Source organism: Phyllobates terribilis, unplaced genomic scaffold (assembly GCF_046119375.1).
Source record: "Phyllobates terribilis strain yellow unplaced genomic scaffold, ASM4611937v1 Scaffold_9__5_contigs__length_417890890, whole genome shotgun sequence".
In the NCBI taxonomy this organism is placed as follows: Eukaryota; Metazoa; Chordata; class Amphibia; order Anura; family Dendrobatidae; genus Phyllobates; species Phyllobates terribilis.
In genome coordinates this window covers 303,021,929-303,040,199 of record NW_027362769.1, presented here as the reverse complement: position 1 = coordinate 303,040,199, position 18,271 = coordinate 303,021,929, and the positions used below count along the sequence as shown (strand labels likewise).

General features: G+C 43.4%; 1 protein-coding gene across 3 annotated transcripts in view; it reads left to right on the top strand.

Annotated features, from left to right (window-relative positions):
• Positions 1-18,271, top strand: part of FAM234A (family with sequence similarity 234 member A) — a 71,579-nt gene that overhangs the window by 44,966 nt on the left and 8,342 nt on the right. For all 3 annotated transcript variants that reach the window (XM_073647916.1, XM_073647915.1, XM_073647914.1), the window contains exons 8-11: positions 400-540; positions 4,475-4,553; positions 5,593-5,745; positions 8,332-8,425. In XM_073647916.1, the coding sequence (XP_073504017.1) occupies positions 400-540; positions 4,475-4,553; positions 5,593-5,745; positions 8,332-8,425 (467 nt within the window). The remainder of the gene's footprint in view (positions 1-399; positions 541-4,474; positions 4,554-5,592; positions 5,746-8,331; positions 8,426-18,271) is intronic.

The window sequence follows — 18,271 nt, the reverse complement described above, 5'->3', positions numbered from 1 at the left end:
ATACAGCACTTGTATCCTGCCACCTCCCCAGTTTCACTATACAGCACTTGTATCCTGCCACCTCCCCAGTCTCACTATACAGCACTTGTATCCTTCCACCTCCCCAGTCTCACTATACAGCACTTGTATCCTTCCACCTCCCCATTCTCATAGTAAAAACTAGAATGGCTCAAAATCTGAATAATAATAAAACAAAAGTTTACATTACCTGTGCTATAAGGGATTGTACAATTTTATAGTTAGCATGCACAAGTGTGGTTGACATACACTGCCGCTAGTGTACCAAATGTACTACATACAATGTTTTTGCACTATATAACTTATGTATATTTTCTCATTAGATTTTATATTTCCCTGGTACTTTTACATTTTATTTTTTGTTCTTTTTTTTTATTTTAGCTCTGGTAAAATTCTCTACCTGTTAAATGTGCCTGGGAGATACTACAGCAACATTTTGGTTGTGAAATCTGAAGTTTCAGAATTGCTGGATGGTCAAAACTTTCAAACATTGTGGTCTGTGAATACGACCAACATTTTGAGGTAAATTGATTAGTTTTTGGTTTAGCTTTTTGCATGTTTTTTTTATTAAAGTTTATTTTTAAAATGAATAAAAACATTCACAATGTATACAGAAAAGTCAGTGTACGTCTCAAAGTATATTTGTAATGCAACTCATATAGTTATGATGTTGGCTTAGGTCTGAACAGTAATACAAAAAAATAGTAATACTTAAATCATGTCATTTTATTAAATGTTTCTTCATTCATAAATATAAATAAAAGGTTGGAGCTTCTAATCATTCACACAAGCCTCACTGTCCATTGGCATTCACAGGAATGCATTGAGTCATACAATTTATTGGGCTTACTTACATAGTATCAACATATCCCACAGCTATTTCCTATTAGTATGTCTTTTGTGGGGTGATAGTAAACCAGAGTGCCTGGAGGAAACCCACACAAATGTGAATGGAACTTCCTAATTCTATGCAGATATTTTGCTTGGCTGAATTTGAATGAAGGACCCCAGCGCTGCAAATCATTAGATCAAACCACAAGGCCACCATGCTGCCCAATATTGCACCAGAGTTTCACTTGAAATTCTGGTGTCGCATCTGAGTTGTGTGAAAGGTGTACCTTTTATTTATACATTACAGAGATGTGCAATTTTTCAGTGCTAAAGAATTAAACTTAAAGGGTTGTTCACAGATACACCATGTACCCATTATACGCAGCCGCGGCTGCCAGTGCCTGCGCAGTAGCATCTCTTGTTTGCCTAGAGATGCTACTGCGCATGCGTGGGCTCCGCTTTGCTTTTGGAAAAAGAATTTGGGTGCAGCAATATGGCGCCGCGCATGTGCAGTAGCAACCATCGACAACCGAGAAATGCTACTGCGCGAACGGCTTGGGGCATATTGCTGCAGGCAAATTTCTTTTTCCTCTAGCAAAATGGCGTGCGCAGTAGCCAAGCAGCACCATGTTGCTGGAGGAAAAAAAATTGACCTGCAGCAATGTGGCCGCTTGCGCATGCGCAGCGCCATATTGCTGCACCCAAATTCTTTTTCCAACAGCAAAATGGCGCGTGCGCAGTACCATCTCTCGGCAAACGAGAGATGCTACTGCGCATGCGCTGGCGGACATTTTGGGGAATGTAAATTTCAATGTGACACAGAAATTACGAAATCAGTATGTAAAATAGTGAGCAGGTCACTGAAAGCACAATGACCTGTCGCAAGGCACAGATAGGAATACATGAATAAATAATGAGAGCACCAGAGCACATGCATATCATTATGGCAGAAATGAAAATGAAGATTATAAAAGAACCACTGGATGGATTTCATCAACAAAGGTATCATGTTACTCAGTATAACGGCGCCTGCCTGACAGTGTATGTGGTTTACTAAGCACAATCTTGCTGACAGGTGCGCTTTAAGTTTTCGAAATCTAGCGGAGAAGGAGGATAAAATAGCAGACAGACATTGTGGGATTCTGGTTAGTAAGGAGTTGATATCGGGTCCAGGAGGTAGATCTGTGTGTCATCAGCATAGAGGTGATAATGAAAGCCATGAGACTCTATGAGCTGTTCCAGGCCGAAGGTGTAGATGGAGAAGAGCAGAGGTCCTAGAACTGAACCTTGGGGGATGCCGACAGATAGGGGGCGAGATGAGGAGGTGTTGTGTGAGTGGAAGACGCTGAATGTCTGGTCTGTTAGGTATGAAGAGATCCAAGATAGGGCCAAGTCCGTGATGCCAAGAGATGAGAGTCTGTAGTAAGAGTGAATGTTCCAAGATGTCAAAGGCAGATGACTGGTCCAGGAGTAGGAGGATGGAGTATTGTCGCTTGGATTTGAGGCATTGGGGAGAACTGATATGGGGCGATAGCTGGACATAGAGGATGGGTCAAGGGAGGGCTTTTGAGGATGGGTATAATTGAGGCATGTTTGAAACATGAGGTGAAGACACCGGTTGTTAGTGACAGGTTGAAGAGGTGAGTTAAGGTTGGGATGAAGACTGGTAAGGTTAGGGATGAGGTGGGACAGGATTGGGTCAAGTTCACAGGTGGTGAGGTGTGATTTAGAGAGTAAAGAGGAAACTTGATCTTCTGTAATGGTAGAGAAGTTGGTTTTGGAGGAGGAAGGTTGAGTAGATATGAGGAGGGGCTGTGGGGACTTTAGGCAAAAGCTTTGTCTGATGTTGTCAATCTTCTGCTTGAACTCTTCAGCTGAGATGAGAGGAGAGGGAAGAGGTGCTGGGGGATGGAGGAGAGAATTGAAAGTGTTGAATAGCTGTTTGGGGATATGAGAGATGAGAAGTAGGTTTGTTTTACTGCTGTGAGTGTAGATTTGAAAATAGTGAGAGATTGTTTGAATGCGATGAAGTGCTAGTTGGAGTGGGACCTTTTCCATCTCTGCTCAGCAATCCTGGAGGCCCGTCGCAGTTCTTTAGTCAGGTTGGTGTGCCAGGGTTGCCTATTGAATTCATGGTTCCATTTATCACAGCAAGTCTTCCAGGTCCTGAAGCAGCAAAACAGCCCCAGACCATCACAATACTACCACCATTATTACTGTTGGTATGCTGTTCCTTTTCTGACCTGCTGTATTACTTCTATGCCAGATGTAATGGGACATAGAACTGAAACATTTAAGTGTGACAAACATGCAAAAGAATAAGAAATCAGGAAGGGGGCAAACACTTTTTCATACCTTTTGTATATGCTCTGTTATTCTTTTTTTTTTTTTGAATTTTACGACTTGTGCAACCAATATATTTTATGTTGCAAGCTACACACTCAGTGCAGTTGCACCATTTTCCACATACGTGTTTAAATACAGACGTGTGAATGAGGCCTTAAGTAGATGAGAATAACCAATTAAAGTGGTTCTTTGATACTTGGAACAAGTATGGTCTATCCACAAAATAGGCCAGCTGTATTTTTTGGATTAGAGTTCACCTTGTAATATTCCTAGCTATCAGCGCAATGAATGAAGGAGCCGCCTGCCAATATGGGCGGCTGAATCTTGAACTGCAGCTCATCCCCTTTCATTGTTAGGAAAGGCACAAAGGGCACGGCCACAGAAGCTTATTCCAGTGATCAAACATCGAGGGTAGGGGTTTTTGTTCCAGATAACCTTTCATTTTCACAAACTATTTTGCAAAGAATGTGATGGACATGCAGTATAGCTTTTTTAACTATACTATCTATGTAATATTTAAAAAGAATCTGTCACCAGGTTTTAGATACCCAATCTGAGAGCAGCGTGATGTAGGGCCAGAGATCCTGATTCCAGCAGTGTGTTACTTAGGCCACGTTCACACATTGAGTATTTGGTCAGTATTTTACATCAGTATTTGAAAGCCAAAATCAGGAGTGGAACAATCAGAGGAAATATAATAGAAACACGTCACCACTTCGGTATTTTTCACCCACTAATGGTTTTGGCAAAAAAATATTGATTTAAAATACTGAAAGTGTGAACATAGCCTTATTAGGCTGCCTGCTGCAGTGCTGATAAAATCACTGCTGAAGATCTACTAGTTCTCTGAATGCTGAGCTCTGTATAGCCCCGCCCCCACCACTGATTGTTCATAGGCAGAAAGCTGCCAATCATTTGTGGGGGCGGGGTTATATAGAGATTATGAATATGGAGGACTACATTGCAGCAGGTTGACTAGTGCTCTAGTGATAATCTCCTGCTGATAAAACAGTGATCTTATCACAACTACAGCAAGAAGCTCAATAATTGACATATGACTGAAATCATATGTGGCAAAAACCTAATGATAGAATCACATTATCAACAGGGGTTGTCACATGTGATATTTTTATATTTTCAAGAGACTTTAATCGTGCAGTGGGGCGAATTTATAGCATTTAAGGAGTACAGGCCAGACATGTATATTATCATCCATCTGTCCACACCCAGGTGACACGCACTGAACTTTTCTAAATTATTTAGTCTTTTATTTTTCTAGTAAACCAGCTCTGGGCTTTTTCAAGAGAGATGTCTTCTCTATAATGATGGAGCTGGAAATCGGAGTGAACAAAAAGAAGGTTAGTTACTTTACAGATGATAAATGTTTGAGCATTCATTTTTTGTCCTCTGTAACTGGTTATCATGGAATAGGTTTTTAGAATACACTGTGTACAATTATTAGCCAACTGGTATTTTTGATGATTAATTTTATTAGTGAACAACCACATGCGGTCTGTCAATCCAAAAGGTTAATAAACCTGAAACTTGAATGTATAAGAAAGTAAAAGTGAGTTTTTTTCTTTCTTGGGAGAATATCTGTGTGTGCAGAATTATACAATTTAAATGAAAAATGTATATTTTCCCATCTCATTTGTTTATTTTCACCTGTTAGAGTGAGAATAAAAACCGAACAACTCAATATGTACAGAAATACATTTCCGAAGAAATATCAGTGACCAATATAGCCGCCCTTCTTTTTAATAACAGTAATAAGCTCCATCCCAGACACTGTTCATAGAGGTGTTGTGTTTTGCTTCACTGTAAATCTCCCATTTTAGAAGGGTTCACAAGTTCTCAGGAAGGGGCCATGTCATTATTCTTTCATCTTTTAACGTCTTTACTAGCAGCCAAGCAGTAGAGACTTTGATGCCGCGATGGAGCATTGTCCTGCATAAAAATCATCGCTTTCTTGAAAGAGGCAGATTTTTTTCCCTTATCTTTGCTTGAAGAAAGTGTCTTCTAAAAACTGGCAGTAGGTTTAGGAGTTGATTTTGACTCCATTTTCAACCTAAAAAGGTCCAACTAACTCATCTTTAGTTATTTGCAGTTTTGTCCAAATTTTAACTTTTTTTTTCCCCCATCCTCCTTCTAGCCATAAAACTATTGATATTGGCTTAAAGTCCTGACCTATTATTATATATTTATTCCTAAAAACTATCTCACCATGATTGTATAATTTTGAAAGACCCTTGAATTAATCATGTTTTATGCTGCATGTGTGAATTGTAGTTTTTCTTTTCCATGTTTTTAAAAATATTTTCTTCTTATATTTATGTTATTGATTGCTTATACTTTCATTCATTGTCTCTTATTTCCCCAAATAATCTTTGTGTCCAGGTTGTTATAGTAGACAGTAACAGTGGAGCTTTGCAGTGGGCGTTTGAACTGAATTTGGGAATTGCCAGACAGAACCCTGCTGTGTTGAATACAGGAGACCACCGCTCAACATTTCTGTTTTGGGGAGTCAATTATCTGGATTCCAACATCAGTGTACGTGTCTGTCTGCTCACCTCTACATGAAGCTGGTTCACAGCAGCTATGGTTTCACTTAAAATATGTATAAGAAATGTCAATAACTGTTCTGTATACAGCATTACAATTCCAGCATTTTCAGTCTTAGGCTGTGTGCCCACTATGCGTTTTTTAAGCGTTTAGCGGCAATTCCGTCGCGGTCGCGTGACCTGTCACATGACTAAATGACGTCATGGAAGGTCCTTTTACACCACCGCGAGCCGCCCAAGACACCAGACGCACCGGAGAAGGAGACTGGGGCCATAGGAAGGTGAGTATATGTTTTTTTTTTATTTTTTACCATTTTCATTCTTTTTTTTTAACTAACTTGGTCACACTATATAAAATCCATGCCGGTTGCATGGATTTATATAGTGTGACCAAGTTGTCAAGCACTTTTCCAAGTGATGCTAAAATCGCCTGGAAAGCGCTTGACAACCTGCATGCAAAATTGCATGTGAAAAACGCTTCACATCCGCTTGTCCCTGGTAGGAAAAACGCATGTAAAATCCGCATGTACAATCCACATGCGTTTTTTTCTGACAGGGAGATGCAGAAACGCTCAGGAAAAATCCGGAGCATTTCTGCATTGTGGGCACATAGCCTTACCCTAAATATTGAAGGTGGATTGTAAACCAGTTACCTCATCTTTGATTAAAATGGTTATCTTGTTCTGGTTGATGGCTTGTCCTTAGAGTAGGCAATGAATGGTGAGTGGGGATTTAAAGGTCCTTTTATTTGGACCATCCGGCAACACAATACGACCACTGATTGGTAAAGTTTTACCAACCGGCGGTCATATACATGCTGTGTACACAGACAGATCAAAGTAAATGATGTGCAATGAGCGATCTACACTAGATTACTCACGGAGGTTACCATGGTTCTCGGCGGTGTGAGTCCTGTTTACTGTTTTGCACAGAATATCTTTTCACCCTATGTATGAGCGTTTTGCTTGTGCATTGGGTGATCGGCAACCTGTTTACACTGCAAGATAATCGTGAAATGAGCGTTTTTAACAAGACTTGTTCACGATTATCTTGCAGTGTAAATGCCCTTTTAGTCTTGCCGATCAGATTTTTGAAGGGGCCGTGACTCTACAACGACGACTATTTTCCTACCATTGTTTACCTGGCATGGTTTACTACAGTTTTCTCATGTACAAGTGATTAGGACTAAGTTGCAGTACCTTGCACGGCCATTACTAAATGTGCAAGGTAAATAAAGAGAGGGAAATGGGGGACACTGTAGCACTGGAGCCCCTTTACACAGCTGATTAGTATGTGTGCCGAGATTCACCCCCCCCATGATCTAATATTGATCAGTTTTTTTCTGAATATCCATAACAGCTTAGCTCAGCAGCCCACAAAAATCTTGGTATCCTTATTAACAGATAAACTCCTTTATGAGCTACTCATTGGTTGGTGAACATGCCTGTGGGGGTTGCTTTCATACATTAAGTTCATACATTAAATTAGGGATGTCAACCTCAAACAGAGGGCCAAAATGAAAAACTTTGACAAAGTCATGGGCCAACCAGTATACAGAATAATGGGCCCCACATAGTCCTCCATACAGAATAATGGGCCCCACATAGTCCTCCATACAGTATAATGGGCCCCACATAGTCCTCCATACAGTATAATGGGCCCCACATAGTCCTCCATACAGAATAATGGCCCCACATAGTCATACAGAATAATGGGCCCCACATAGTCCTCCATACAGAATAATGGGCCCCACATAGTCCTCCATACAGAATAATGGGCCCCACATAGTCCTCCATACAGAATAATGGGCCCCACATAGTCCTCCATACAGAATAATGGGCCCCACATCGTCCTCCATGCAGAATAATGGGCCCCACATAGTCCTCCATGCAGAATAATGGGCCCCACATAGTCCTACATACAGAATAATGGGCCCCACATAGTCCTCCATACAGAATAATGGGCCCCACATAGTCCTCCATACAGAATAATGGGCCCCACATAGTCCTCCATACAGAATAATGGGCCCCACATAGTCCTCCATACAGAATAATGGGCCCGCATATAGTCCTCCATACAGAATAATGGGCCCCACATAGTCCTCCATGCAGAATAATGGGCCCCACATAGTCCTCCATGCAGAATAATGGGCCCCACATAGTCCTCCATACAGAATAATGGGCCCCACATAGTCCTCCATACAGAATAATAGGCCCCACATAGGGGTGGTGGTTCTGGTGTCGTGGGCCAAATAAAACCACCATGCGGGCCAGATTTTTGTATGTATTAAATGGACTCCTATTTTTCTTTGTCAGAACCCACTTGCTGACAGCTTCCAAATAGCAGTAGGACATTTTTTCATAATCTGCACAAAACAGCCATCAGAAATAATGGTGATCATTTCATGAAAATTTCAGGGAAAAATTACGCATTGCAATACTTTTATGTTTTTCACAATGTATTATTTATAAATAATACGATCTCCTTGTGGTCATGTGACATTTATTTCAGTAACATCCCTTTAAAAATTTTAATAAGGCAGAAATATAGTAAAATCTTTATTCTGTTACTGTAGGAGTTAGAAGAAAACCTTTTCATGTTTCACCCATCACACCCGAATGCCCTTCTCCAGCTGAACAACCATACTGAAAATATAATCCAGTTTACTGGTAAGTTTATGTTCTAAATGATTTCTAGTAAGTAATGGTGAATTCTTAGCATTATCTCACTTGGTGATAGGCTTTCTGATCCTCGAGCTTAAAACTAACCATTTAAACCCCGAATTTTCATTTTTACATTTTCAATTCTTCCTCCTTTTCTTCCAAAAGCAATAACTCATTTTCCCTTCAGCATAGACATATGAGGGCTTGTTTATTGCGTGTCGTGAAATGGTAAAAAAAAAAACAAAGTTCTGCCATTATTGCTTTTATAAAATATAAAAACAACCGTACCTGTGTATTCTGACACCCCTGTGCTGGTGTGCAAACACTACAGCCAACTCATTCTGATTTACTTTTATCAAAAGGGCACCCTGAATCGGTGTGGAAACTCTCACCCAACGTTAACAGACAGGTGTATGCCCCCATTATTCTATTCCTTCCACAAGATCAATATGACCATATTCTGAAACTATTCTTCGTTAGCATAGAGCGGTGTTTTGCACTGCGCAGGGACGTCGCCTGCCTTTTCTTACAGCCATCCAGTTGTGTTTCCAAGATCGACATACCATCACCACATACGATCACAAAACTCCAGCTATCTTTATTTGCTGTGATTACTCTCCTAATCTGGTCCCCATATGTCTAATATATTTTTCAGTTTTACATTTTAAAAAGTTGTACTCCTAATCCTAATATTAAACTTAATTGGTTCATGTATAATATATATATTTCCACTAAAATTGCTTCCCAATTCATTACAAATATTTCAATCTCATATATTCACTTCTCTCATTATGTATTTAATCATAATGCCTGGACAATGGGTGGCTCGTATATTTTTGCCCTATATCATACAAATGTTCCCAACTCCCTTAAATCGGGGGTGTTTGTATGGCCATATACAATTTATTACAAGGACATTTAATAATATAAATAACTCCTTTACTTTGGCACATTTCATGTCTTTTATTTTGTATACATTAATGCAATCGCTACTTTGCTCCTCTTGTCTTTATTTTTAAGATGTAAATTGTGACAGCCCACATATTTTTTAACATAGAAAAAAACATTTTTTCTTAAAAAAAGTCTTCCTCTTTTGTTTTGTTATACACAGAATATTCCAGTTCAACATATTTATCACAAGATATATATGCCTTTTAATTGTAGCATCTCAAAAAATTAAAAGGCAAGTGGGCAAACTTGCTAGCTCAATGAAAGGCTCTAGAACAGGGCTGAAAAATAGTGCTGGGAACAGCCAAATGTAGTGTGTGTGTGTGTGTGTATATGTGTATATCTATCTATCTATCTATCTATCTATATATACAGTACAGACCAAAAGTTTGGACACACCTTCTCATTTAAAGATTTTTCTGCATTTTCATGACTTTGAAAATTGTACATTCACACTGAAGGCATCAAAACTATGAATTAACACATGTGGAATTATATACTTAACAAAAAAGCGTGAAACAACTGAAAATATGTCTTATATTCTAGATTCTTCAAAGTAGCCACCTTTTGCATTGATGACTGCTTTGCACACTCTTGGCATTCTCTTGATGACCTTCAAGAGGTAGACACCGGAAATGGTTTTCACTTCACAGGTGTGCCCTGTCAGGTTTAATAAGTGGGATTTCTTGCCTTATAAATGGGGTTGGGACCATCAGTTGTGTTGTGCAGAAGTCTGGTGGATGCACAGCTGATAGTCCTACTGAATAGATTGTTAGAATTTGTATTATGGCACGAAAAAAGCAGCTAAGTAAAGAAAAACGAGTGGCCATCATTACTTTAAGAAATGAAGGTCAGTCAGTTTGAAAAATTGGGCAAACTTGAAAGTGTCCCCAAGTGCAGTTGCAAAAACCATCAAGCGCTACAAAGAAACTGACTCACATGAGGACCGCCCCAGGAAAGGAAGATCAAGAGTCACTCCTGCTTCTGAGGATAAGTTTATCCGAGTCACCAGCCTCAGAAATCGCAGGTTAACAGCAGCTCAGATTAGAGACCACAATGCCACACAGAGTTCTAGCAGCGGACACATCTCTACAACAACTGTTAAGAGGAGACTTTGTGCAGCAGGCCTTCATGGTAAAATAGCTGCTAGGAAACCACTGCTAAGGACAGGCAACAAGCAGAAGAGACTTGTTTGGGCTAAAGAACACAAGGAATGGACATTAGACCAGTGGAAATCTGTGCTTTGGTCTGTTGAGTCCAAATTTGAGATCTTTGGTTCCAACCACCGTGTTTTTGTGCGACGCAGAAAAGGTGAACAGATGGACTCTACATGCCTGGTTCCCACCGTGAAGCATGGAGGAGGAGGTGTGATGGTGTGGGGGAGCTTTGCTGGTGACACTGTTGGGGATTTATTCAAAATTGAAGGCATACTGAACCAGCATGGCTACCACAGCATCTTGCAGCGGCATGCTATTCCATCCGGTTTGCGTTTAGTTGGACCATCATTTATTTTTCAACAGGACAATGACCCCAAACACACCTCCAGGCTGTGTAAGGGCTATTTGACCAAGAAGGAGAGCGATGGGGTGCTACGCCAGATGACCTGACCTCCACAGATGGTTTGGGGTGAGCTGGACCGCAGAGTGAAGGCAAAAGGGCCAACAAGTGCTAAGCATCTCTGGGAACTCCTTCAAGATTGTTGGAAGACCATTTCCGGTGACTACCTCTTGAAGCTCATCAAGAGATTGCCAAGAGTGTGCATAGCAGTCATCAAAGCAAAAGGTGGCTACTTTGAAGAACCTAGAATATAAGACATATTTTCAGTTGTTTCACACTTTTTTATTAAGTATATAATTCCACATGTGTTAATTCATAGTTTTGATGCCTTCCGTGTTATTGTACAATTTTCAAAATTCATGAAAATACAGAAAAATCTTTAAATGAGAAGGTGTGTCCAAACTTTTGGTCTGTACTGTATATCTATATACTAGATGGTGGCCCGATTCTAACGCATCGGGTATTCTAGAATATGTATGCAGCCGACCGGCCTCAATTAGCAGAGCGGTGTTTAAATTTGGCGCCAAAATCGCTGATTGGTCGCGTTCGGAAACCGCGACCAATCAGCAAAACGGTGTTTAAACTTGGCGGCAATATCGGAGAATGGTCGCGGGCGGCGGCCGCCGCGACCAATCAGCGAACCGTGTTAGTGAGAACTGGAGAGCGTGTTTAAATTTGGTCGCGACTAATCAGCGATTTTGGCGCCAAATTTAAACAACGCTCTGCATCGCTCTGCTGATTGGTCACGGTCGGCGGTCGCGACCAATCACCAGTATTGGCGCCAAATTTAAAAACCGCTCTGCTGATTGGTCGCGACTAATCAGCGATTTTGGTGCCAATCAGCAGAGCGGTTTTTAAATTTGGCGCCAATACTGCTGATTGGTCGCGGTCGGCAGTCGCGACCAATCAGCAGAGCGATGCAGAGCGTTGTTTAAATTTGGCGCCAAAATCGTTGATTGGTCGTGGATGGCGGCCACAACCAATCAGCAAAGCGGTGTTTAAATTTTGAACCAAAATTGCTGAATGGTCGCAGGCGGCGGCCGCGACCAATCAGCGAACCGTGTTAGTGAGGACTGGAGAGCGTGTTTAAATTTGTTTAAATTTGGCGCCAAAATCGCTGATTGGTCGCTGCCGGCGGCCTCAACCAATCAGCAGAGCGGGGTTTAAATTTGGCGCCAATCTCGCTGATGGGTCGCGGCCGGCGACCGATCAGCAGAGCGGGGTTTAAATTTGGCCCCAATACTGCTGATTGGTCGCGGCCAGCGACCGCCACCAATCAGCAGAGCGTTGTTTAAATTTGGCACAAAAAACGAAGATTGGTCGCGGCCGGTGGTTGCGACCAATCAGCAGAGTGAGGTTTAAATTTTGCGCCAATACTGCTGATTGGTCGCGGCCAGCGACCGCGACCAATCAGCAGAGCGTTGTTTAAATTTGGCACAAAAAACGAAGATTGGTCGCGGCCGGTGGTTGCGACCAATCAGCAGAGTGAGGTTTAAATTTTGCGCCAATACTGCTGATTGATCTCGGCCAGCGACCGCCATCAATCAGCAGAGCGTTGCTTAAATTTGGCGCCAATCTTGCTGATTGGACGCGTCCGGCATCCGCGACCAATCAGCAGAGCGTTGTTTAAATTTGGCGCCAAGCTCGCTGATTGGTTGTGGCTGGCGACCAATCAGCGAATCGTATTGGTGAGGAGCGGGGAGCGGAATCTTATTAGTGAGGACCGGGGAGCGCCGCTGCCTGTGCGGGTACTTCCGCTGCGAGAACCCGGGACATGAGCGGGCGCTTGGAGCAGAAGTATCCCGACCCGCAGCGCCGCTCCCCGGTCTTCCCTTCACACCCTAGCCGCTGATGTCCCCACAGTATCCGCATGGTGTTACAAAGGTCCGGACATTTGTGTTAAAAATCGCTGATTGGTCGCTGGCGCTGCCCGCGACCAATCACCGATTTGGGCGCCAAATTTAAATATCGGCCGCGACCAATCACCGATCTTGGCTCCACATTTAAACACCGCTGTGCTGATTGGTCGCGGCCGATATTTAAATTTGGCCCCCAAATCGGTGATTGGTCGCGGGCAGCGCCAGCGACCAATCAGCGATTTTTAACACAAATTTCCGGACCTTTGTAACACCATGCGGATACTGTGGGGACATCAGCGGCTAGGGTGTGAAGGGAGGACCGGGGAGCGGCGCTGCGGGTGGAGATACTTCTGCTGCGAGCGCCCGCTCATGTCCCGGGTTCTCGGAGCGGAAGTATCCGCACAGGCAGCGCCGCTGACATCCATGCGGCTAGGGTGTGAAGGGAGGACCGGGGAGCGGCGCTGACATCCAATTGGTTGCGGCCGCTATTTAAATCTGCCGCACAAATCGGTGATTGGTCGCTGTCTTGGCCCCGCGACCAATCACTGATTTTGGCGCCAAAGTTAAACACTATTGTGCTGATTGGTCGCAGACGCTGACCGCGACCAATCACCGATTTGGGCGCCAAATTTAAATATCGGCCGCGACCAATCACCGATCTTGGCTCCACATTTAAACACCGCTGTGCTGATTGGTCGCGGGCAATATTTAAATTTGGCGCCCAAATCGGTGATTGGTCGCGGGCCAAGACAGCGACCAATCACCGATTTGTGCGGCAGATTTAAATAGCGGCCGCGACCAATTGGATGTCAGCGCCGCTCCCCGGTCCTCCCTTCACACCCTAGCCGCATGGATGTCAGCGGCGCTGCCTGTGCAGATACTTCCGCTGCGAGAACCCGGGACATGAGCGGGCGCTCGCAGCAGAAGTATCCTGACCCGCAGCGCCGCTCCCCGGTCCTCCCTTCACACCCTAGCCGCTGATGTCCCCACAGTATCCGCATGGTGTTACAAAGGTCCGGAAATTTGTGTTAAAAATCGCTGATTGGTCGCTGGCGCTGCCCGCGACCAATCACCGATTTGGGCGCCAAATTTAAATATCGGCCGCGACCAATCAGCACAGCGGTGTTTAAATGTGGAGCCAAGATCGGTGATTGGTCGCGGCCGATATTTAAATTTGGCGCCCAAATCGGTGATTGGTCGCGGGCAGCGTCCGCGACCAATCAGCACAGCGGTGCTTAACTTTTGCGGTAAGATGAGTGATTGGTCGGATCCGAAGACCGCGACCAATCATCGAATCGTCTTGGTGAGGACCAGGGAGCGGCGCTGCCTGTGCGGCTACTTCCGCTGTGAGAGCCCGGGACATAGCGGGCGCTCGCAGCAGAAGTATCCCGACCCGCAGCACCGCTCCCCGGTCCTCCCTTCCGCATGGAGGTCAGCGGCGCCGGCGGTACTTCCGCTGCTACCGGCCGGGAGATGAGCGCCTCGCGACGCTCATCTCCCGGCTGCATCTCCGTCCCGCAGATGGGTCCGGCGGTCGGGTTCCTTCTGCTGTTGCCGGCCGGGAGATGAGCGCCTCGCGGCGCTCATCTCCCGGCTGCATCGCCGCTGAGCTCCGTCCCGCAGATGAGCCGCTAACGGCTGCCATCTTTTTTCAGAAGTCCCGCGGTGCTGATTGGCCGCTGGCGGACCAATGAGCGACGCGGAATTTCCTGGACAGACAGACAGACAGACAGGATAAGACAATTATAGATAGATAGATATAGATATACAGTACAGACCAAAAGTTTGGACACACCTTCTCATTTAAAGATTTTTCTGTATTTTCATGACTTTGAAAATTGTACATTCACACTGAAGGCATCAAAACTATGAATTAACATGTGGAATTATATACTTAAGAAAAAAGTGTGAAACAACTGAAAATATGTCTTATATTCTAGGTTCTTCAAAGTAGCCACCTTTTGCTTTGATGACTGCTTTGCACACTCTTGGCATTCTCTTGATGAGCTTCAAGAGGTAGTCACCGGAAATGGTCATCCAACAATCTTGAAGGAGTTCCCAGAGATGCTTAGCACTTGTTGGCCCTTTTGCCTTCACTCTGCGGTCCAGCTCACCCCAAACCATCTCGATTGGGGTCAGGTCTGGTGACTGTGGAGGCCAGGTCATCTGGCGTAGCACCCCATCACTCTTCTTCTTGGTCAAATAGCCCTAACACAGCCTGGAGGTGTGTTTGGGGTCATTGTCCTGATGAAAAATAAATGATGGTCCAACTAAACGCAAACCGGATGGAATAGCATGCTGCTGCAAGATGCTGTGGTAGCCATGCTGGTTCAGTATGCCGTCAATTTTGAATAAATCCCCAACAGTGTCACCAGCAAAGCACCCCCACACCATCACACCTCCTCCTCCATGCTTCACGGTGGGAACCAGGCATGTGGAAGCCATCCGTTCACCTTTTCTGCGTCGCACAAAGACACGGTGGTTGGAACCAAAGATCTCAAATTTGGACTCATCAGACCAAAGCACATATTTCCACTGGTCTAATGTCCATTCCTTGTGTTCTTTAGCCCAAACAAGTCTCTTCTGCTTGTTGCCTGTCCTTAACAGTGGTTTCCTAGCAGCTATTTTACCATGAAGGCCTGCTGCACAAAGTCTCCTCTTAACAGTTGTTGTAGAGATGTGTCTGCTGCTAGAACTCTGTGTGGCATTGACCTGGTCTCTAATCTGAGCTGCTGTTAACCTGCGATTTCTGAGGCTGGTGACTCGGATAAACTTATCCTCAGAAGCAGAGGTGACTCTTGGTCTTCCTTTCCTGGGGCGGTCCTCATGTGAGCCAGTTTCTTTGTAGCGCTTGATGGTTTTTGCAACTGCACTTGAGGACACTTTCAAAGTTTTCCCAATTTTTCGGACTGACTGTCCTTCATTTCTGAAAGTAATGATGGCCACTCGTTTTTCTTTACTTAGCTGCTTTTTTCTTGCCATAATACAAATTCAGTAACACTATCAGCTGTGTATCCACCAGACTTCTGCAAAACACATCTGATGGTCCCAACCCCATTTATAAGGCAATAAATCCCACTTATTAAACCTGACAGGGCACACCTGTGAAGTGAAAACCATTTCCGGTGACTACCTCTTGAAGCTCATCAAGAGAATGCCAAGAGTGTGCAACGCAGTCCTCAAAGCAAAAGGTGGCTACTTTGAAGAACCTAGAATATAAGACATATTTTCAGTTGCTTCACACTTTTTTGTTAAGTATATAATTCCACATGTGTTAATTCATAGTTTTGATGCCTTAAGTGTGAATGTACAATTTTCAAAGTCATGAAAATACAGAAAAATCTTTAAATGAGAAGGTGTGTCCAAACTTTTGGTCTGTACTGTAGAGAGATATATATATATATATATATATATATATATATATATATATATATATATATATATATATATATATATATATATATATATATATATATATATAATATATGAGCGAGCACTGAAATGCTCGGGTGCTCGAAGCTCGGGTCGAGCACATTGGAATACTCGGGTGCTCGACCCGAGCAACGAGCCCGATGTAAGTCTATGGGAAACTCGAGCATTTTTCTGGTGATCCCCCCCGGCGGTCTGCAGAACGTCAAAAATTGCCCAAATCAATGGGAACGGTGCTCAATTAAACGTCAGGCAGGTAGGGTATATAGGAGGGTGCATGAAAAACATAGCCGGGCACTTGGAACACACTAGTGCCCTCCGATTTTCATTCACTCGTCTCTTTAAAAAAGCCGGCCAGCAATTCATCAGCGGCATACACCGGTACCCGACAATTTAGAACAGAAAGAATAGAGCATCACACATAGATAAGACACCCCTATTACTAACCCCATAGTCAAAGTTAAAAAAAAACACTAACACCCAGAATAAAGTCCTTTAATTGAAATAAACACACAATTCTTTAATGTTCTAAATTAAACCATACTTACCATCACGCCCATTCCAGCTGAAGCCAACGATCTCCTGCAATAAAAATAAAATAATAAACCAACCTCATCCTTACCTTTCCATGATTCCCAGGACGGCTCCAGCTCTGCTACATTCACATGACAGGCTGGATCGCAGCCGAAAGCTGCCATCCAGCTTGCCATGCCGCAGACACTGAGAAGCGCAGGCATGCTTGCGCTCCTCAGTGTCTGGCTGTGACGGCATCTAGATGAGCCGAGTTCATGTCCAATGAACTCAGCTCACCTCATGCACGTCACTGACAGCTTGGGAGAATTCTCCTGTGCATGCTGTGAACGTGAGAGAATTCTCCTGCGCATGCGGTGAGCGTGAGAGAATTCTCCTGCGCTCACGGCAAGCGCAGGAGAATTCTCCCACGCTGTCAGTGACGTGCATGAGGTGAGCTGAGTTAATTGGACATGAACTCCTTTATTTTAACACTAAATGACAAGTACAGTAACCAACACTGCCACTCTACTTAGAAACATGTCAGTCACATATATAATATCTATCTAATCTATGTGTGATGCTCTATTCTTTCTGTTCTAAATTGTCGGGTACCGATGTATGCCGCTGAAGAATTGCCGGCTTTTCATGTTTCACTGTGAGCACTGTTCCCATTGATTTGGGCAATCACTGTAATGCCACAACCACCATGGCTGTGACATTACAGTGAGTGACAATCCCTGCATGATTGGTGCTCTAAATAGCGCCAAATATGCAGGACGGGGACCCGAGCTCCCGCCCGAGCATCTCGAAAGTACTCGGCGAGCTCCGAGCATCTCGAGTGCTGAGATGCTCGGGCGAGTACCGAGCAGTGGCGAGCATGCTTGCTCATCACTAGTACTTACCTTTTATAACCGCTAAATGGAGTCTTTGCATTTACCTATCCAAAAAAATTGTAATAATAGCAATTTATATATCTCTTTACTTTGCATTACTCTGTTATGCCCAATACCCACAGTTTTAAGCGTGCTCTCAAAACGCATTTCTTTAGACTGGCCTATCGCCTCACCTCACTTATCTAACGATCCCTTTTTTTTTTTCCATACAACACTTCCTTCCAAATCAACTCCCTCGTGTCATCTGTTCACACACTCCCATGTACTTAACAGACTTCTGTGTCTGTACTTGTTCACATATTGGTTGGTGACTGGTTCATTTAGCATTATGTGATTACCCTATTTATTACATTGATGCTTGACCGTGCAATACAAGCAATTGTTACCATCCACCTTTTGTGTCTCCCCCATTTCCTCATAGATTGTAAGCCTGCGAGCAGCAGGGTCCTCACTCCTCCTGGTATCTGTTGATTTATGTGATTATTTTTCCTCTGTAATGTCTTTTGTTGTCTGTACAAGTCCCCTCAAAAAAAGGAAAGTGCTGTGAAATATGTTGGCGCTATAGAAATAAAAATTATTATTATGAGCATAAAACCTTTTGAAAACTTGATAATCAATATGGCTTTATAAATGTTGGTGTAGCTGTCAATATG